Below are 23,234 nucleotides of genomic sequence, written 5' to 3' on the forward strand. Positions count from 1 at the left end.
ACAAATAATGAGTGACATTTTCGTATTCAGTATCTATCATTGCAGATTATATTTAAGTATTTGATGCACCTATGTTTATCAAGTTGTACTTTAAAAAATACCAGTATAGATATAATTTAACTCTTTTATTTTTAAATTTGTCACTTTTTCCGTAGTTTGGATAGCGCAAAAAATCCAAAAAAGCAGGATGTACCAAACGAATTACATCACTATGTGCTTTAAAGCGTGAGCAAAATGAGTTTCAGACTTTCTGGAAGGCTGCATTTAAAGAGTAGTTGATTAATTTATAAGTAATTATAAGGTTTTTTTTTCAAATATTACAAAAGCGAAACAGATATGGGTTTGAGATTATTTTGATGACAAGGGTGAGGAGCAATGCCTACGTATAACATTACAACCACATTTTCAAAACTTTTTAATGGATAACAATTAAATTTGAAATAAAGTTTTTCAAGTGCAAAGTTAAGAAATAAAGAATTGGACTATATTTTTTTTTCAGGATATAAAACACAGGAAACTTTATAAAATGGAACACTTTGTTTTGCTAACTTGCATCGCTTATTTTAATTAGAAGCTGGTTTTTCACTCAAGTATTTTAGTTTCAAGTTAGTGAAAAAAAGTTTTAGACTCTCCTTTATAAGCGATGGAAGAGAAATTTTTATTTTGATGAGTACAAAATTTCCAAAACTCGCTTATTTAATATTTGAACGACCTACTAAGTAGAAGTAATATTGAGCAAAAACACTAAAAATAATTTCAAAAATAAAAATTTATTCAAGATATTTACACAAGTTGCTTAACATATAAAAAAAATTGTATTTCTACAAGAGATGGTTTAAATATTTACTTAAAACAATCTGTTACACATAATCTGGAAAATAACAATTTCCATTACAGTTTATATTACTCGCAAATGTCCAGATGCAAATCTTAACTACCATCTCGAAAAGCAGTTAAACACAAAATTATTAATATTCTTAAAATTTTCATTACCTCATTTTCAAAAAAAAATCTGGGCTCTTACAATAGCGAATGAATGCATAGTTTGTTTCAAAATTGACAATTCAATAAAATGACACACATAAAACTACAGAAGCAAAAGTTTGATTAAATGAATATAACTTAAATTTTCACAGCAAATAAATCCACTATATGTATATGTAGCAATTTTACAGGTTACTGAAACTAAATTTTAATTATAAAAAGTTAAAATATTTGATTCTAGACAACTTTATTTTAAATAAAGCTTAATTTTTATACCTGCCAATACTGTTTTTTAAAAGAACTCTAATGTATGAGTATATTGCTAAATACAAAGTATTTAAACGGGCTCAGATTAAATGAAATTTGCCATTTTTTGTTAGTAATTTGTTATTTAATTTATTTTCCCTATACCAGTATTCTCTATAATACTGGTGTATTCTCTCCAGTATTATAGAGAAAATACACCCAAGAATTTTTGGTTCAACATTTATAGGTCTCACATTAATAAGAATAAATTCACAACGAAAAGAGCGAACAAGATGTTGAAAATACAAATTGAACATTGACTGAAAGTTATAATTTCAGTTGGAAACTTATTTACTTTGTATTATACAATTTTATTCCCTATCCACAATTTTGTTCGTCAGCAGAAAATAACATAAAAATTAATAATTATAGAATGTTTAAAATAAATCAAACTTTAATAAATACGATTACGTTGAATCCTGATCAAATTCATGCCTTTTCTTTTAAAAGCAGTATCTTAAAGCAAATCAGTAGAAATTACTAATAACCGCTAATCTGTTACACATTCAATATGTAAAGTGCCTCAGTTAGAGAATTGAAACATGGAAAACCAATGACTGAATCTGATACATTGAACTTCATATTTCTGTTTTCTTAAAAAAAATTCCTTTCTTATTTAATACAAAGTAAATTACATGACATTAAAAGGCTCATTTAAGATTTCTTTTTTAATGTGAGATTTCGAATACATTTTGTTCTTATTTTATGCCACAAACTGAACTAAAACTTTCCCGAAATTCAAGCTTTTAAGGCTCAGTTTTAGTAAAAGTTAATTGAAAGCTCGTGTTTAATGTGACAGTTTATGATTTGACAGTTTTGTTTTGAGAAAAACCATTAAAAACACACCAATACTTACAAGACTAATTTATTGTTTCCTCATTTTAAAATTCACTCTGAACTGCAGCTGTTTATTTTAAAGCTGTTTATTTTAACTTTATTGTGTATAATCGATAGCTTAATAGTTTGTTATGGTCGGTAATATCTGAACTTTAATATATTTCATAAATTCAGTTAATGAAATCGTAACTTAATCATAAACTTAGTTTCTTGCAATTCTATGCAAAATTACCTTTGGTAAGGAACAGTTTATCTTTCTAAATTAAACCTATTCTTACCTTAATTGGAAAGTACAAGAAAGTTCTTCCTCAGTGTTCAATATTTTTCAGATTTAAAATTATGATTTCATCGGAAGAGTTTTGAATTTTTGTTGAAAAGCATTTAAAGAAATTATTGAAAGTTTCACTATAAATTTTTCCTCATTTAAACTACGTGTGCATTTTTAAAGTATAATTTCCTTTTAAAAATTATAAATTTAGTTAAAGTTTAAATATTCAGTTATTAAATATATACTATTAAAATACAGATTAAAGTACAATTGGAGTATAATTAAGTGAGATCTAATTTACCTATTACGAGAACGGTCATCTAAATAGGTTTCTTCCCCAATTGATAAGAAATAGGCCGAACCGCCTATAAACACTTAAATGTATAACATGTTATTTTGAAAAGATAAAATTTAATAAAGTTACTGAAAACTGTTTTGTACAGAATGTAATTATCTCACATGCTCCTATCCATAATTTCCGTACTATAGTACTGTATCTTCAATTTTTAGCACATTTTTATTTGCATAGCAGTATCTTAATATTATATTTAAATAAAATATTGGATAGAGATCTTGATGGCTTTTTAAAAATTTTAATTTTATTTGCATTAAATTAAAATCTAGATCAGAAAATCCCCCAAGATTTTTATCTCAAAGGGATCAAGATTTGATTAACGATTGATCCAAAGGACTGATATCTCACTATCCCACCTTATCCTGACTGAACAATAGCTGAAGATACATATTGACCCCTTTGATTATTTTACGAGTTTCGGTCCTACAACGGTCCTAAATGTGTTTGTTATATGGTTTAATCTGTACCTAATAGAAAACAGACTACTTTAGGTAGTTCTAATTAAAATCCAGTTTTGCTTCAATTTTTTAAAACCTAATTTGGGATTAATATTTAATAAAATTTCTCGCAGGTTAATAAAATTAAACATCCTCATTTAATACATAGGATTCTTCACGAATTAAAATTTATTCCGAATGGACATTTAAAAACTAGCTTTCAGTACACTACAACAGTTTTTGGGAAACTAGGTCGCGAAAATTCAGTCATCGTAATGGTATGGTTGATTTATTAATGGGAAACCTTTCTTTGAAATGAAATTTCAACAGAGTCTAAGTTATTCTTTTTCTGAAAAATAGAATTACTTTAAACTAGGTCTTAAATATTTCGGAAAGGTATGACATCGACAGTAAGTAGATTTACTTTTCGAATTTTCGAAAATATTATTCTCCCAAAGCTATACCTTCAACAATGATTAACTTACCCTCGGTGAAATCTTTTCCTTACGTAGTAATTCATACTAAAATTCATACTAATAATTCATACTTTGAAACTAACCCGCATTTGCGTTATGAGAAAAAGAAGTCTTTTAATTTGATATGATTTAAAACCAACTGACAAACTTACTTTTTATAAGGTTAATCGTAGTTTAATTTCCGAGTTTCTTTAAGCAGGCCGACGATGCCAACTATCGATAAATAATTACATCTCTTCTAAATCTGCACTAATGCAAAGATATTGCAAGTAAAGAGAACAGTCTACACAGTATGAGAACATTGTTCCACATCAGAAGCTTGCATGAATGAACCGAATAGTCCCGAAACGACTGAAAAAGTGAGGAAACAAAAAGAGAAAGCAGAACGGCCGTCTACCACTCCCCCTTCGTGCCCCACCCTCTTCCAGGAGTATCGAAACTTCAGTTTCATGCGTACACGCTTTTTTACTGCTGTTTGAGCAAAACTTCCCATATTTCATAAGCTGTTTCCGGTGACTCTCTTCTCGCAACATAGTTCGAGCGTAGGTGGTTTAAAAGTACTATGATTGCGGCACACACGAGTGCAAAAAGAAGCTTATCGCTCAATCTCTATTGAAATACTTTCCTAGGCTTTCGCGGATTTCATTCTTATAGTAACGCATTTTAGTTTCTCTCAATTGAAAAATCTGCAATATTTAGCACAAGCTTAAGAAATATGGCAGTAACCAGGAATTGCTAAGTCTCGGTCACCATGACGTCAGAATCTTTTTTTAAACTAAGCTATAAACTGAATATTTAATTCTACAACGGACTTGTTAATTTAACGGATAACATTGCTGACGTGAAATATTCTTAGTGGTATCATCATGGGCTCCCTTGCCGTCGGGCTAACCGTGAGAGATTCGGTTTTTAAACCGTATTGGTATTCGTAAACTGAATTGGGTCGGCTGTTCATCTCCGCTATTAAAATGAAACATTCAACTTTGATCTATGATGATTTAAAAATTAAGGAAATTCAAAATCTAACCTTTAATGAATCTAAGAAAATGAACTTCAGATATTCCGTTAAGTATGAGCACAGGCCAGATCTGAACAAAATGTCCCATACTCTGTTTAAAGTTAAAGAAAACATATCCTTATGGAGAGAGCCTGTTTGCATGTAGAGCACGCCGAATAGATGTTAAGCTACCAGCGCGAACGAATATAAACCTCGCCAACTCTTGAAGACTTTATAAGGCTATGATAAAGGATATGCAAAGTAGTTCAAATTTAAAATTTTAGATATTTTTGATATCTGCCATAATTGGACTAAAACATTTGTCATAAAATTATCCTTTTTAATCAATAGTGTTTATTTTTAAACCCCCAAAGTCAATTTAATTTAAAGCTCTTATTTACCATTTTTAGGTTGTCTTTATACTCTATAAGACAAATTTTATTATTCCTTTTATTTGTAAAAATTATGCAGTTTAATAATCACTATATAATCTTAAGAGCTTTTTTAAAACTTCTTACTACCAGCTTACTATGTTATGCAATTGAAATCTTACAACTCCTGAGTCAATAAGAGAAAGTTTTGTTAAAATGTTATTATATATTAGAAATTAGTAAGAACCTGTTAAAGTAACGAAATTCCTTAATGAAGCATCAACTTATTAAAACTTGCCCCCGATATTTAAACAATTATCAAGCGCCGTATGTAACTTTTGATTAAGTGTACTAAGTTATATTTCTAACATATAATCAGATATAAATCTAACTAAAATATATTTAATTACAACTATATCTAATTAATTATATCTAATAATTGTATATCATAAATCTAGATGTATCTAAAACTTTATTTTGCAAAATACACTAATTTGCTCTATTTTAAACCCATGGCGTTTCAAAAACCCGTGTTGGCAATGGTGGTTTTGTTCATAGGAATTTCGCTACAAAAAGATATTGATCTCAGAGCATAAGGTTAAACTATTTATTTTCTAGTAACTCCAAACACAGATTTGGTCGAAATTTCAACAAAATTATATCAGTAAGATTATATTTGTGATTATTGTAAAACCAGTCAATTTAAATGTTCCCTTTTGGTCTGCTCATTAAAAATTTTTAATTTATATATTTTATTTGAACCGTTTATTAGGCACAATCAATTGATGATAAGCTGAACTGTTTTGGGGACAAAGATTACATTTTCTCTCATTTAATTCTAAAACGTTGCTAACAATAAAGAACTCCAAAGTTTAAAATGCCGAAGTTTATAAATTGTATTTAACAACAAACTATTAGAAATGATGAAATGAAGGAATGCACAACGTACAAAAAAACTCTAGTGTTTACTTTTTTTTGTCCCCACGAAAACTTTACGGTCACAAGCAATTTAACCGGAAACCAGAGTTTGCCTCTGAACGCCGAACAATTTTAACTATTAATGACCGAAAAACACCTAGGACGGTACATAGTATTAAAAATTTAATAAATTTAGTAGGAAGTATACTTCCCTAGGCCTCCCTTTGTTCAATTTTTTGAAACTTGTTGCTGCTCCTAAACCAATACTATATTTAATACAATGTTTTATTACTTATGACAAAAAGATACACAATAGTTATAGCTCCATTGAATGTAGAGAAAACTAACGCCGAGATATAAAGATTGTTCCATCGAAACGAAAATTGGGTAAAATTACTGTTGCTTTTACTTTTTAAATTTAAACTGAAAGTTTTTGCCAACTACAAGATCTGGTTCAAAAGGGCGTAAAAAATTGATATTTCAAATTTAAAAATAAACTACACGATAATAAATTTAGTTTAATTTTGCAATTTTAGGATTAAACATTTAAAAGAAAATTGCTCCAAAAATATTAATGCTTGAATTGACTGCTGAGATTTACAAGAATAATTTTAGGATTAATGTAGGATAAAGCTATTAACATTTAAACAATAAGAAAATTTAAAATAATGGTCTAGTTTCAAATCTAAGTTTTAAAATAAGCAGCTTTTAAAAATAAACGGCTTACAAAAAATATAAATCGGCTGACAGAGTCATTTTAAATTTAAAAATAGCAAAATTTAGAAGGTTTATTGAAATATCGCGGCATAGGTTCTTGGTTTTTAATGAGTAAAATTTAGTGAGACTTTGTTCTTTTAGGAAGAAGTTGCTACTACTCTGATAAAATTAAGTTGAGTGCCATTAATAATGAAGTAATATACAATACATTCCGATAAGTTTGAATAATCAGTTCACATGCTTACATATGCTTCTATTTTATTTAGATAACATTCGGAGCAGTTCTGAATTGACAATAGTATTGAAACCAGGAAGTCCTTAAGCAAAGACTTAAATTACAGGGAAACAAAAATTTGATGAACGTAACCTTTTCTGAATGAAAGGATGGTGACGTCACAATAGTCATCTTCAGGGGACTTGACACAGGAGATTGCTGGCTCTGACACAGGAGATTGCTGGCTCTGACACAGGAGATTGCTGGCTCTGACACAGGAGATTACTGGCTCTGACACAGGAGATTACTGGCTCTGACACAGGAGATTACTGGCTCTGACACAGGAGATTACTGGCTCTGACACAGGAGATTACTGGCTCTGACACAGGAGATTACTGGCTCTGACACAGGAGATTACTGGCTCTGACACAGGAGATTACTGGCTCTGACACAGGAGATTACTGGCTCTGACACAGGAGATTACTGGCTCTGACACAGGAGATTACTGGCTCTGACACAGGAGATTACTGGCTCTGACACAGGAGATGAAATACTTGCTAAGGCTCGAAATAAAAAAAAGACATTAAAAAGAAATAGTCTATGTTAAATGCAATGCATTATTTCAGTTAATTGAATAAAATTATCACGCGCACCTTTTTGAAACAACCCTCTTCATGTTGATCACTTTTCGATAACCTCACGACCATGCCTTTTAATAATCATCATCATCAGGGGACGACACAGGAGACTGCTGGCTCTGACACAGGAGACTGCTGGCTCTGACACAGGAGACTGCTGGCTCTGACACAGGAGACTGCTGGCTCTGACACAGGAGACTGCTGGCTCTGACACAGGAGACTGCTGGCTCTGACACAGGAGACTGCTGGCTCTGACACAGGAGACTGCTGGCTCTGACACAGGAGACTGCTGGCTCTGACACAGGAGACTGCTGGCTCTGACACAGGAGACTGCTGGCTCTGACACAGGAGACTGCTGGCTCTGACACAGGAGACTGCTGGCTCTGACACAGGAGACTGCTGGCTCTGACACAGGAGACTGCTGGCTCTGACACAGGAGACTGCTGGCTCTGACACAGGAGACTGCTGGCTCTGACACAGGAGACTGCTGGCTCTGACACAGGAGACTGCTGGCTCTGACACAGGAGACTGCTGGCTCTGACACAGGAGACTGCTGGCTCTGACACAGGAGACTGCTGGCTCTGACACAGGAGACTGCTGGCTCTGACACAGGAGATGAAATACTTGCTAAGGCTCGAAATAAAAAAAAAAGACATTAAGGAGATTACTGGCTCTGACACAGGAGATTGCTGGCTCTGACACAGGAGATGAAATACTTGCTAAGGCTCGAAATAAAAAAAAGACATTAAAAAGAAATAGTCTATGTTAAATGCAATGCATTATTTCAGTTAATTGAATAAAATTATCACGCGCACCTTTTTGAAACAACCCTCTTCATGTTGATCACTTTTCGATAACCTCACGACCATGCCTTTTAATAATCATCATCATCAGGGGACGACACAGGAGACTGCTGGCTCTGACACAGGAGACTGCTGGCTCTGACACAGGAGACTGCTCTCTCTGACACAGGAGACTGCTGGCTCTGACACAGGAGATGAAATACTTGCTAAGGCTCGAAATAAAAAAAAAGACATTAAAAAGAAATAGTCTATGTTAAATGCAATACATTATTTCAGTTAATTGAATAAAATTATCACGCGCACCTTTTTGAAACAACCCTCTTCATGTTGATCACTTTTCGATAACCTCACGACCATGCCTTTTAATAAGAGCAGGGTTAGTTTCATAACTTCTTTGTGTTGGAACTGAACAATACTTGCGAAAAATTAAGGACTAAGCATTGCGCAAATCAGACACACGTGAGAGTAAAACTGTTTTTCACTTTTACTGTAATGTATTACAGTTTTAGGTCTCTTTGCTCTACGGTGTCAGATTAATTGCGAAAATTAATATATTAATGCGAAATTTCAACAAGTTATATTACGTGTAAAAACCTTTACAACTACCAAAAATTTTTAGACTGCTATTTTTAGGTAAAAATGACATTTCTTATATTCGCTAAACACTAAACAATTCCATTACCGAAATAAAAAACTGAGTATTTTTTAGCAGGCTATCAACTATGTTAACCTATTATCTTACAAGAAAGTGCATGTAGTACTTAGTTAGGGATTAACGTAGTAAAAACAGCTAATTTAAAAAATTTACGCGCATGTGTTTGATGAAAAACGTGCATAAGAAACGAAATTTTATTTTCTCTTTATCTTTAGCTCAAAAAATGTGTCATAACCATAGACACTCGTGAAATATTGTTGATAATTAGTTTAAAATAATGAGATATCATGCTTTAAGTGGTGAAAAATTTGAATTATCTGGATTAAGATAAACGAAACTCTTAAAATCATTAGTCTATCCACTATTATCACATTGCATAAAAACTGCTATAACTTTGTAAATTGGAATACTAACTAATATAGTATTTAGAAAACTAGGAGTACAGAGATTCTAAATTTATAAATAACGCAATTTCGAAAATTTTGTCCAATATTACGTTTTTGCACTAGTCACCGAGACAAAAGTAGAAAAAATTTAAAGTAAAACTGAAACATAATTCAATAAAATAACATACTTCGGTTTATTCAAATACATTGTTTAAAAATTTATTAAATTTGTTAAAACACCAAAATTTCTGAAATTTTAAGGGCATCAAAAATTTCTGAAATTTTTGGTACCCTCAATTTTTGGACTTGGGCTAGAAGTATTACTGATGTAATTTTTCAGGTGATGTTTTATTCTTTAAAAATCCGAGTACTAGTTTTGAAACTAAATTCCCACAACGTAAATTTACAAAAACTATTATAAATTCATAACAACTGTGGTAACCTAAAAACAATTGTTTATATTCTATCTTAATAAAATGTCTACTTTCAAAACAATGACTTCGGCAAATTGGTGCAACATAATACGTATTTGGATTTATTAGTTTAAAAAAGATTTTTTTTTTATAAACGAAGTTTGGAAAACTAAATTAATCCCTTTTACTATTTTCACGAGTAACTCTTGGGGAAAAGTTTAGGTCAGACTTCAATATCACGAGTCAAGCTCTTTATTTTATTTCATATGAGACATAAATATCACGAGTCTGACTATCAATAGGCATTTCGAGTCAAACATGGATAACGCGTGTCGCACTCTTTGTCATAATCTCTGGTTAAACAAGAACGTCTGAATGGGCTCTTATTGTTTATATATATATATATTTAAAATTTTTAGATCTGGTAAAGATGACAAAATCAGAAAAAAATTATTTAAACTCTAGTATTACTGCCGTAGATTAGCATAAAATTATTTGTGTTTTGCTATTAATTAAATCATATTAGACGGAATTTGTTGTAATAACAAGTAATTAAAATTTTTAAAACGTTTGATTCAAATTCATTTGAAATTCACAAGAACACCATCGCTTGAAGTAAACATCGTATTTAAAGTTCAGACACTCCGCTGTTTGGGCTCTTTGCGCGAACATTCGAGTGCCTAAGCTAGGCACGGCTTGTTTCGAATTTCAGCGTAGTGCAAGGGGTCAAATACTAAGTCCCTTTCTAAGATAGCTATACCCATTTTCTAAATTACACAATTCGGTCTTTGTCATGAATTAGAAGCTAGACTACGTTTTTCATTGTAGAATATTTTCATAGAAACATTTTAGTAAACCCCATTAACATTAACTAAATATTTAGCCAGAGTTTAATAAACGTTCCAATATAAAATTTTACTTTAGAAATTGAACAGTTTACAGAATTCTTCCCAATAAAAATCACTGAATATTAATTTCTTAGCGAATGAAAGAACTTGGAATTTACTTTATTATAAATCTGGATTCTTACGCATAAGTTTTCAGTCTTTTAATTTGAGCGGAAAGCTGCTGCTATTTGGCAAACATCGCCTCAAAATTTTAGACAGAAGAGTTATCAAAAGTTTGAATATATGCTAGACAGTATCAAACAGTTTAATTCTCAAAAGCTATTTGAACGATTCCAATGAAGCCTTGATTTTGTCATACCCAATTAAAATGTCAAAATGGACATTTATCAATTCAGAATTAAAATACCAGTACTGGACGACTAGTAATAAATTATGAAATTTATGAAACATTTTAGAACTTACTGCGGCTACACGATCAAGTCTAAAAATACATAAAAAAATAAAGTATGAAGTATATGTGTCAAATTTAAAAACTAAACCCCCTAAATTCTAACTATTTTTCAAACCTCCAAGTCAATTTAATTTAAAACTTTTATTTACCATTTTTAAGTTGTCGTTACACTCTCTAAGGCAAACTTTATTATTCTTTCTTATTTGTAAAAATTATGCAGTTTAATAATCACTATATAATCTTAAGAACTTTTTTAAAACTTCTTACTACCAGCTTACTATGTTATGCAATTGAAATCTTACAACTCCTGAGTCAATAAGAGAAATTTTTGTTAAAATGTTATTATAGATTAGAAATTAGTAAGAAACTGTTCAAGTAGCGAAATTCCTTAATGAAACATCAACTTATTAAAACTTTCCCCCCGATATTTAAACAATTATGAAGCTCCGTATGTAACTATCAAGTCTACTAAGTCATATTTCTAACATATAATCATATATAAATCTAAATAAAATATATTTAATTACAACTATATCTAATAAAATAATATCTAATAATTGTATATCATAAATCTAGAGATATCTAAAATTTTATTTTGCATATTACACTAACTTCCTCTATTTTCAAAAATCCGTAATTGCAATGGCGGTTTTTGTTCACAGGAATTTCGCTACAAAAAGATATTATTGAGCTCAGAGTATAACTATTTATTTTCTAGCAAGTCAAAACACAAATTTAGAATGTGTTACAAATTTTACCTAACTTGATCCGTAAGATTATATCTGTGATTATTGTAAAACCACTCAATTTAAATGTTCCCTTTTGATCTTCTCATATTCCAAATTTTTAATTTATATATTTCATTTGAACCGTTTACAAGGCATAATCAATTGATGTTAAGAAGCTGTTTTTGGGATCAAGATTAAATTCTTATTAAATTCTAAAATAAACAACTCCAAAGCTTACTATGCCCGAGTTTATAAATTATGTGTTTATAACTACAAACAAACGAAATTAGAAATGAAAGAACTCATATCGTACAAAAGAACTCTAGTGTTAACTTCTTTTATGACCCCCCCCAAAACCTTTACGGTTACTTAATTGCTATAGTTTACTATTACGTCGCACTATAGAGCTGCACAATGGGCTATTGGCGACGGTCTGGGAAACATTCCTGAGGATGATTCGAAGAAATCACAATTTTGATACCCCGATTCGGTAGCATAGCGACCAACAAGCGAAGTCTGGCACTTTACGGTAGAACAGTTTAAGGAGGACCTATATCGCGCACCCTCGGTCCCTACGAAGATTAATTCAAGTGGTCACCTGACCGTAGCCAGTGATGCTTCATTTCGGTGAACTGATGGGAACCGTGTCTTAACGATCAGTTCACTGCAGGAAACCTTTACGGGTACAAAAAATTTTAAAACAGAATTTTTGGTTTTCGTAGTCCGAACATTTCTGAACTTTAAATGACCGAATAACGCATAAGCCGGTAAAGAGTATTAAAAATTAATAGCTTTAGTAGGCAGTACTTCACTAGGCCTGACTGTGTGCAATACATTTAGGCTTTTTACTAAACTAAAACCAATGCTATATTTAATACAATATTTTATTACTTATTATGACAAAAATATACACAATAGCTATAGCTCTATTGAATGTAGAGAAAACTGACGCTGATGAATCATAATTGTTACATCGAAACGAAAATTAACTAATGTTTCTGTTAAGTTTACTTATTAAATTTAAACTGAAAGTTGTTGCTAACTGCAAGATCTGGTTTGAAATGGTGTATAAAATAGTTAATTTCAAATTTAAAAATAGTTAAACATGATTAAAAACCTAGTTCAGTTTTGCAATTTTAGGGTAATACATTTAAAAGAACATTGCAAGAAAATTAATACTTGAATTGACTGCCAAAATTTACATGAATTGCAGAATTAATGAAAGATAAAGCTATTAAAATTTAAACAATGAGAGAGTTGAAACGAGGCCAATATTTTAAATTAAGTTTTAAAGTAAACAGCATTAAAAGAAACAAAGCGTTTAGAAGAGCTTTAAATTTAGAAAAATTTAGTTCATAGAAATTAAGTTCATAGTATTATAGACGCATACGTTCTTTGTGAGTTTACAATTTAGAGCAACTTTGCTCTTTTAGGAAAAAATTAATATACTAAGTTATTAAATTAAGTTGAGCGCAGTTGAAAATTAAGTAATATAGAAAATATTCCGATAAGTTTGAATAACATGTTCACATATATGTTTCTAATTTTTATTGATAACATACTGACTAGTTCTAAATTGACAATATTTCTGAAACAAGGAAGTCTTTATGTAAGGGTAAAATTACTGGAAAACAAAAATCTCAAGAACGTAACCTTTTTTGAATGAAAGGATGATGAAGTCACAATGGTCATCTTCTGGAGGTGTTTGGCTCTGACTGGAGATTATTGAAACACCTGCTGATACTTGAAATAAAAAAGAAATAGTCTATGTTAAATGCAATACATTATATCAGTTTATTGAATAGAATTATCACGCGCACCTTTTTGAAACATCCCTCGTAATGTTGATCACTCTTCGATAACCTCATGATCATGCTTTTTAATAAGAGCAGTTTCATAACTTCTTTGTGTTGGAACTGAACAATATTTGCGAAACATTCAGAGACTAAGCATTGCGCAAATCAGACACACGCGAGAGTAAAACTTTTTTCACTTTTACTGTAATGAATTTCATTTTTAGGTCACTTTGCTCTAAGGTAGAGGTTCTCAAACTTTTTTTTCCTTGTGTACCGCTTTCAAAGTCTTACTATTTTCGGTAGACCCCCGTTGCTACATTACTGTGTTCCCAAAACTCCTAAAAAATATCACCCTAAATTGAGGGTGTTAAGAAAAAAAAGTAGCAAATTTTCTTGGCTCTAATTTATTAAAATACTTGTGGTTATACAAAATTATAAAAATTTATTACAAACAATCAACAATTGACAAAAAACAATGAACTCTGAAATGTAAATCAACAATTAAAAATAGTCATACCTTTAATGAGACTATGTACTTGATGAATTGACAGCAAATAATCAATATTTGACTTCAGTTTTGTAAGAAGTAATCTCAAAAGTCTTTTTTTGTTAACAAGTTTTTTAACGGCACTAAAACTTCTTTCGACAAGATATGACGAGGGAAACGCTATCAAAAATTTTCTCGCAATTTCCCACAGCCCAGGATATTTTTCGGGGACTTCTGCCTGCAGCCAAAATGCTTGATAGCCGTTTTTAAATTTCACCTTCAGTTCTTCGTTGGTGCTGAGCTCAAGTAGCTCCTCTTGTAATACCACATTCGCCTCTTCCGTTTCATCAAATGGGGTTATGATCCAGGGTGGTATTTCCTTCGTCAGAATATCTTCAAATCTATTTTTGAAGTCCTCATGCAGAGTATTTAAATGTGTCTGTACAACCTCATAAAGACATTCTGTGACGGAAACTGAGAGAATTCGCGCTGACTAATATTTTGCTTCATTAATTTCAATTTACCAAGAAAAGCCGAAATTACACCCTTTGTTATTAAATTATGGCTGTCCCCTTGTAACTGCAAGTTAACGTCATCGAATTTTATGAAGAAATCTGTTAAGTACGCAATGTCCGTTTTATATTTGATCAGATTTTCTATTAAATCAGGTGCTTTAGTTTCCAGACACTATCACTGATTCGAAAAGTGAGTAAAATCTCGATAAGCATGCACCTTTTGACAAGTAGCATACTTCAGCATGTAAGAGCTGTCGTTGGAAATCATCATTTTTATCGCCCAATAGTGCAAAAAAAGGGTATTTAAAGCATTGCTTCTTATTTTATTAACCACGTTAATCACATATTGAAGTGATTGGTGCAATCTATCACTCAAATTTTTCGCTACAGTTTACTACCTGCCTACGTTGACTGCCAAGCCAAAATTTTTGCTCTTTATTATGAAAACCAGAAAATGTTTCGTGGACCCCCACTTAAACCTTGTGAACCCCTGTTTTCTTTTCCCGTCTACGTGAACCCCCATGTGGTCTCCTATGTGCGGGGCCTGATTATCGCCTAGGCCCAATAGGCCTAGGGCCCACACTTTCTGGGGGGCCTCAGAAAAATCAGTAAAAAGTCACATTACTTTTAAAAAATTTTTCAAATTTTCTTTATATTGTGATAAACCAAACTCGTGTAAGCATTGCACTAATCAAATTCGAAAGTACAGCTGAATTTTAATTGGTGTAATTCTTACTCCAACAGCTTTCAACGCAAATGCAACGAGAATGCATATTCGCAAAATCTCTCATAGTGTCAACAAGAACTAAAAGTTTATTCTTTAAAATAATTAATCTGTACAATCTTTAAAATAATTCAGCTAATCAGTGACTTTTATCAGAAATCACTGATTTCAATTGTTTGTGATCACAAAACTATTTTTATTTTCATACAACATAGTTTTGTTGTGTTATATTTTGCTTTAATATTTAGATGCGTAAACTTTATCTTAGAAAAATAATCTTTAATTGTCTGCTTTTAAAATTTTTTTACAACGTTTCTCTTGAATCATGCAGTTTAATAGATTCTTTTTATTGTTAGGCCTATGGAAAGAATTTAGAATAGAGGAAATATAAAAGAAATTGTTAGGACTATGTCCTTCGGAAATTTAATTTCAAAATGTTTTGTTAGGAGCCCGGAAAACTTTGTGGGCCTTTGGTCTGAATTTGTCTTGATCGGTCCCTGCCTATGTGGTCTCCTATGGACTCCTGGGGGTCCACCTTGACCACTTTGGGAACCTATGCTCTAAAGTGTCAGACTAATTGTGAAAATTAAAATATTAATACAAAATTTCAACAAGTTATATTACGTGTAAAAACCGTTACAACTACCAAAAATTTTTAGACTGCTATTTTTAGGTAAAAATGACATTTCTTATATTCGCTAAACACTAAACAATTCCATTACCGAAATAAAAAACTGAGTATTTTTTAGCAGGCTATCAACTATGTTAACCTATTATCTTACAAGAAAGTGCATGTAGTACTTAGTTAGGGATTAACGTAGTAAAAACAGCTAATTTTAAAAATTTACGCGCATGTGTTTGATGAAAAACGTGCATAAGAAACGAAATTTTATTTTCTCTTAATCTTTAGCTCAAAAAATGTGTCAACCATATACACTCGTGAAATATTGTTGATAATTAGTTTAAAATAATGAGATATCATGCTTTAAGTGGTGAAAAATTTGAATTATCTGGATTAAGATAAACGAAACTCTTAAAATCATTAGTCTATCCACTATTATCACATTGCATAAAAACTGCTATAACTTTGTAAATTGGAATACTAACTAATATAGTATTTAGAAAACTAGGAGCACAGAGATTCTAAATTTATAAATAACGCAATTTCGAAAATTTTGTCCAATATTACGTTTTTGCACTAGTCACTGAGACAAAAGTAGAAAAAATTTAAATTAAAGTAAAACTGAAACATAATTCAATAAAAATAACATTTCGGTATATTGAAATACATTGCGTAAAAATTTATGAAATTCGTTAAAACACCAAAATTTCTGAAATTTTTGGTTCCCTCAATTTGGGTCGCGATTCAGTTTAATAAACTGATTTGCAGGAAAGAAATTTCCCATTAAAATCTTGGAGGGACAGGAGTGGTATAATGTTTTCAAATAAGGACGCTTCTAATTAGGAAGATTGTGTAGGACTGTTCAGGTCTCTTCTCGTTACAACTCCTCAAGTTTTAGTAATTTTTAAGTCTGAAAATAATAATTCCTTTTAGTTTTGAAACGAATGAGTGGTCATTAAACTAACTAAAGAATGTTTCGGGGTTAACAAGGTTTTTTCCCCATTCAAGGTATTTTCCATAAATATCAGTAGAAATGGTGCGCTTTTTCGTGAACAAAATTTAAATTCAGATCTTCTATTCCGGGGAGCTTAAATGTAAGAAAAATGGACAGCTCAAAAAGTTTTTCAGTGTTCAACAAATTTAAAAAATAAGAGGAATACATATTCACTTTTTCAAACACTGAGCATAATCATTACCGGATAAAGTTTTGGACTTTGGCTAGAAGTATTACTGATGTAATTTTTCATGTGATGTTTTATCCTTTAAAGAATCCGAAGACTAGTTTTGAAACTAAATTCCCCCAACGTAAATTTACAAAAACTATTATAAATTCATAACAACTGTGGTAACCTAAAAACAATTGTTTATATTCAATCTTAATAAAATGTCTACTTTCAAAACAATGATTTCGGCAAATTGGTGCAACATAATACGTATTTGGATTTATTAGTTCATAAAAGAATAATTTTTTATCACTTAAGTTTGGATAATTAAATTAACCCCTTTTACTAGTTTCACGAGTGACTCTTGAGGAAAAAATTTTAGACCAAACTTCAATATCACGAGAGAAGCTCTTTATTTTATTTCATATGAAACATAAATATAACTAGTCTGACTAGTAATAGACATTTCGAGTCAAACATGAATAACGCGTGTCGCACTCTTTGCCATAATCTCTGGTTAAACAAGAACGTCTGAATGGGCTCTTATTGTTTATATATATATATATATATTTAAAATTTTTAGATCTGGTAAAGATGACAAAATCTGAAAAACTGATTTAAACTCGAGTATTACTGCCGTAGATTAGCATAATATTATTTATGTTTTGCTATTAATTAAATCATTAGACGGAATTTGTTGTAATAACAAGTAGTTAAAATTTTTAAAAAGTTTGATTCAAATTCATTTGAAATTAAGAACACCATCGCTTGAAGTAAACATCGTATTTAAAGTTCAGACACTCCGCTGTTTGGGCTCTTTGCGCGAACATTCGAGTGCCTAAGTTCAGCACGGCTTGTTTCGTATTTCAGCGTAGTGCAAGGGGTCAAATCAGTTAATAGTCCCTTTCTAAGATAGCTATACCCATTTTCTTAATTACACATTTCGGTCTTTGTCCTGAATTAGAAGCTAAACTAAGTTTTTCATTGTAGAATATTTTCATAGAAACATTTTAGTAAACCCCATTAACATCTATATCTAATAAAATTATACATAATAGTTTTATATCATAAATCTAGATATATCTAAAACTTTATTTTGCAAAATATATTAATTCCCTATTTTAGCCATGGCTTTTCAGAAATCCGCGTACGGAATGGCGGTTTTTGTTCACAGGAATTTCGCTACAAAAAGAAATTATTGAGCTCAGAGTATAAGATTAAACTATTTATTCTCTAGCAAGTCAAAACACAAATTTAGAATGTGTTACAAGTTTCACCAAACTTGATCACTAAGATTATATCCGTGATTATTGTAAAACCACTTAATTTAAATGTTCCCTTTTGATCTTTTTATATTCCAAATTTTTAATTTATATATTTTATTTGAACCATTTACTAGCCATAATCAATTGATGTTACGAAGCTGTTCTTGGGATCAAGATTAAATTTTCTTATTAAATTCTAAAACTTCGCCAAAAATAAAGAACTCCAAAGCTTAAATACCCGAGTTTATAAATTATTATAACTACAAAACAAAACTAGAAATGAAAGAACTCATAACGTATAAAGAACTCTAGTGTAAGCTTCTTTTCTGACCCCCACAAAAACTTTTACGGTTACTTAATTGCTTCAGTTCATTTACGTCGCACTAGAGCTGCACAATGGGCTATTGGTGACGGTCTGGGAAACATCCCCGAGGATGATTGGAAGAAATCACAATTTTGATCCTCCGCTTCGGTAACAACGAATTGCAAGCGAAATCGTGCACTTTACGGTAGAACAGTTTAAGGAGGACCTATATCGCGCACTCTCGGCCCCTACGCAGACTGATTTAAGTGGTCACCTGACCGCAGCCAATGATGCTTGATTTCGGTAATCTGCTAGGAACCGTGTCTTAACGATCAGTTCTCTGCGGGACACCTCTTCAGTTACAATAACTTGAAATCCTGAATTTTTCGTTTTTGTAGTTCGAACAATTCTGAACTATAAATGACCGAACAATGCCTAATCCGGTAAATAGTATTAAAAGTAACTAAATTTAGTAGGCAGTTTACTTCTCTAGGCCTGACTGTGTGCAATACATTTAAGCTTTTTAATAAACTAAAACCAATACTATATTTAATACAATATTTAATTACTTATTATGACAAAAATATACACAATAGTTATAGCTCTGTTGAATGTAGAGAAAACTGACGCCGATGAATCTAAATTGTTCCATCGAAACGAAAATTAGCTCACGTTTCTGTTAAGTTTACTTATTAAATTTAAACTGAAAGTTGTTGCTAACTACAAGATCTGGTTTGAAATGGTGTATAAAATAGTTAATTTCAAATTTAAAAATAGTTAAACACGATTAAAAACCTAGTTTAGTTTTGCAATTTTAGGGTAATACATTTAAAAGAACTTTGCAAGAAACTTAATTGAATTGACTGCCAAAATTTACACGAGTAATTTCAGGATTAATGAAAGATAAAGATATTATAATTTAAATAATGAGAAAGAATTGAAACCAGGTCTTTATTTTAAATTAAGTTTTAAAATAAAGAGTATTAAAAAAAAATAAGCGTTTAGAGGAGCTTTAAATGCAGAAAAATTTAGAAAATTCATAGAATTATAGACGCATAGGTTCATTGTTCTTCATGAGTTTACATTTTGCAGCAACTTTGTTCTTTTAGGAAAAAGTTACTATACTCAGTTATTAAATTAAGTTGAGAGCAGTTAAAAATGAAGTGATATGAAATATTCCGATAAGTTTGAATAACATGTTCACATATATGTTTCTAATTTTTATTGATAACATACTGACTAGTTCTAAATTGACAATATTTCTGAAACAAGGAAGTCTTTATGTAAGGGTAAAATTACTGGAAAACAAAAATCTCAAAACATAACCTTTTTTTAATGAAAGGATAATGAAGTTGCAATGGTCATCATCAGGGGACGACACAGGAGACTGCTGGCTCTGACACAGGAGACTGCTGGCTCTGACACAGGAGACTGCTGGCTCTGACACAGGAGACTTGCCGATACGTGAAATAAAAAAAAAGACATTGAAAACAAATAAACTGTTAAACGCTATACATTTTTTCCCAGTTTATTGAATAGAAATAGCCCATGCACTTCTTTGGGACATCCCCCTTATTGTTTATCTCATTTCGATAATTTTCATGTCAATGAGTTTTCATAAGAGCCCGGTTAGTTTCAACTTTTTAGTGTGGGAACCCAATAATATTTTCGAAACAGTTAAGAGACTAAGCATTGCGTAAACCCTACACACGGCAGAGTAAAACTGTTTCTTCACTTTTGCTGTAAAGTATTACAATTTTAGAACACGTTGACTTTGTTTTAAGGTGACAAACTAATTGTGAAAATTAAATACTAATATAAAATTTAAACAAGTTATATGACGTGTAAAAACTTATACAAGTACTAAAAATTTTTAAATTGCCATTTTTAGGTAAGAACTGCTTTCACATATCTGCTAAACATTAAATATATACATACTTTGAAGATAAAGTAGTAAAACAGTAAATTGTAAAAACAGCTAATTTTAGAACTTTACACCCATGTCTTTGTGGAAAAACGTGCAAAAGAAATGAAATTTTATTTTTCTCTTAATCTTTGGTGGAAAACATAAGTGTCAAAATCATAGACGCTCATGAAAAATTGTAGATAATCATTTTAGAAGAGATATCATGTTTAAGGTTGTGAAAAATTTGAAAAAATGTGAAACGAAATAAAACTCTTAAAATCATTAGTCAATCCACTGTTATCACGTCGTTGCATGAAAACTGATATAGCTTTGTAAATTGGAGTATCAACGAAAGTTTAGTATTTAGAAAGCACTGGAGTGCAGGGATTCTAAACTTACTCATTTCGAAAATTTTGCCCAAAATCATGTTTTCTGTAGTAGTCAGACACTAAGACCTAACAATCGGTAAACATAATACAATAAAAATATAATACTTCGGTAAATTCAGATACGTTGTGCAAAAATATTTTATAAATTTGCTAAACACCAAAATTTCTAAAATTTTTTGTATCCTCAATTTGGGTTGCGATCTACAGTTTAATATACTGATTTGGAGAAAGAAAATTTCGCGTTAAAAAATCTTGCAAGGACAGGTAGAATATTTTCGAACGCTTGTTAGGATCTCTAATCGCTACAACTGCTATTTTAGAATTTTCAAGTCTGAAAATAATTTTTCCATTTTTAAAACGAATGCGTGGACATTAAAGAAATTAAAACATAAGTAATATTTGGTTGGGGGGGCGTAACTGTGGTTTTGTTCCAATTCAGGGTATTTTGCATAAATATCAGTAAGAATGGTGTGTTTTTTCGTCAACAAATATAAATTCAGAACTTTTATTCAGGGGAGCTTAAATGGAAGAAAATTGGACAGTTCAAAAAGTTTATTTTCTATGCTTAACAAATAAGAGGAATACATATTCACTTTTTTAAACATTAAGCATATTCATTACCGGGAAAATTTCGGACTTTGGGGTGGCTAGGTGTATTACAGACCTAATTTTTCAGCTGATATTTCATCATTTAAAATTCCGATTACGAAGACGAGTTTTAAAACTAAAATTCCTACAACGCAAATTTACAACCACTATTATAAATTCATAGCACCCATAGCAACCTTCTAAAAACAATTGTTTACTTTCAATCTTAAGAAAAGGCCCACTTTAAAAACAATGATTTCGGTAAATTGGGGTAACGTAATACGAATTTAGATCTATTAGTTTATAAAAGAATAATTTTCATAATTGAAGTTCGGAAAACTAAATTAACCCCTTTTACTATTTTCACGAGTGACTAAGAAAATTTTTGGTCAAATTTCAATACCACTAGTCAGGTTCTTTAATTTCATATCTAACGTGAATATCACGAGCCGTTCTCTTCGTCTTAATTTCGGGCTAAACAAGAAAGTCTGAATGGGCTCTTATTTCTTTTGTAATGGACTCTCATCTTATTGTTTATCTATACTTTATATTTCAGATACGTTGATTATGACAAAAATCTGAAAGCTTATTTAAACTCTGATATTACCACCGTATATTCCCTTCAAATTATTTGTATTTTGCTATTAATCATATTACACAGAACTTGTTGTAATAAATAATAATTAAAACTTTTAATTTCTTCTTAAAATTCAGTTGAAGTTTACAAACGCACCATACTTTGAACTCAACACCAGTGCGGCTATCTTTCATTTAGACGCAAGATATCGTATTTTAAACGTTGAATGCCACTCTAATTTTACATGGCTTGACCGTCTGGCCAAACGGTAAATAACTACTAACTAAATTTGCAAATATTACAGATTTTGCTAGTTTTTTTTTTAAAGGTTTAGCATGACATATCTGAAAAAAGTGGTGAATTATATAAGCCTACGAATTGTTTAGAAATAGTGGTGGATTAAAATCTATATTGAATTTATTAAACCAAAAATCACAAATAATAAGCTACCACTTGAAAGCCTTTATTCTCTGTCCGGAGCAAGTTTGCATCTGTTGTACATAAAACTATTCTTGTATGTTCTATATTGTATTAATTTCTTCTAACCATTTTAGTAACGATAGTTTAAAAATTAAAAGCATTAAAAAATTTACTTGAATTATGTGTTTCTAATAATCTTGTCTTCGCCGGTCACCGGTGACCCCCTCGGCGCTACGTACAAACTCAGTGCCGGTCACCGGTGGCTCATCCATGGCATTCAACGTGTTAAAGTTACACAAACATTCGGGTGCCTAAGTTAAGCACGACTTGTTCCGAATTTCAGCGCAGTGCAAGGGATCAAATACACTTTCTTAGATAGCTTTACCCATTTTCTTTACACACTTCGATCTTTGTAACGAATTAGAAGCTAAACTACTTTTTTCATTGTAGAATATTTTCATAGAAACATTTTAGTAAGCCCCATAAACATTTACTAAATATTTAGTAAGCGTTTAATAAACGTTCCAAAGTAAAATTATATTTTAGGAATAGAAAACAGTATACAGAATTCTGACTACTATTAATAAAATCATTGAATATTTAATTTCTTAGAGAAATGAAATAGGTTGGAATTCACTTTTATTTGAAACTGGATTTTTATGTATCAAGTTTCCCC

The 23,234-nt window shown here is 31.0% G+C and overlaps 1 protein-coding gene across 2 annotated transcripts in view; it reads right to left on the minus strand.

The window, feature by feature from the left end:
* Positions 1 to 751: 751 nt before the first annotated feature.
* The window catches only part of LOC147800825 (uncharacterized), a 28,073-nt gene continuing 5,590 nt past the window's right edge, over positions 752 to 23,234 (minus strand). Inside the window, exon 3 of one of the 2 annotated variants that reach the window (XM_087156416.1) lies at positions 752 to 8,112. In XM_087156416.1, coding sequence (XP_087012542.1) covers positions 7,609 to 8,112 — 504 coding nt within the window. In that variant the 3' untranslated portion in view covers positions 752 to 7,608. Of the gene's footprint in view, positions 8,113 to 19,994; positions 20,132 to 23,234 lie in introns of those variants that run through there. The other variant, XR_015431148.1, reaches the window with a different exon arrangement.

The sequence above is a fragment of the Parasteatoda tepidariorum genome, unplaced genomic scaffold (genome assembly GCF_982258835.1).
Source record: "Parasteatoda tepidariorum strain Cologne lab strain unplaced genomic scaffold, Ptep-v5.0 scaffold_34, whole genome shotgun sequence".
Classification (NCBI taxonomy): domain Eukaryota; kingdom Metazoa; phylum Arthropoda; class Arachnida; order Araneae; family Theridiidae; genus Parasteatoda; species Parasteatoda tepidariorum.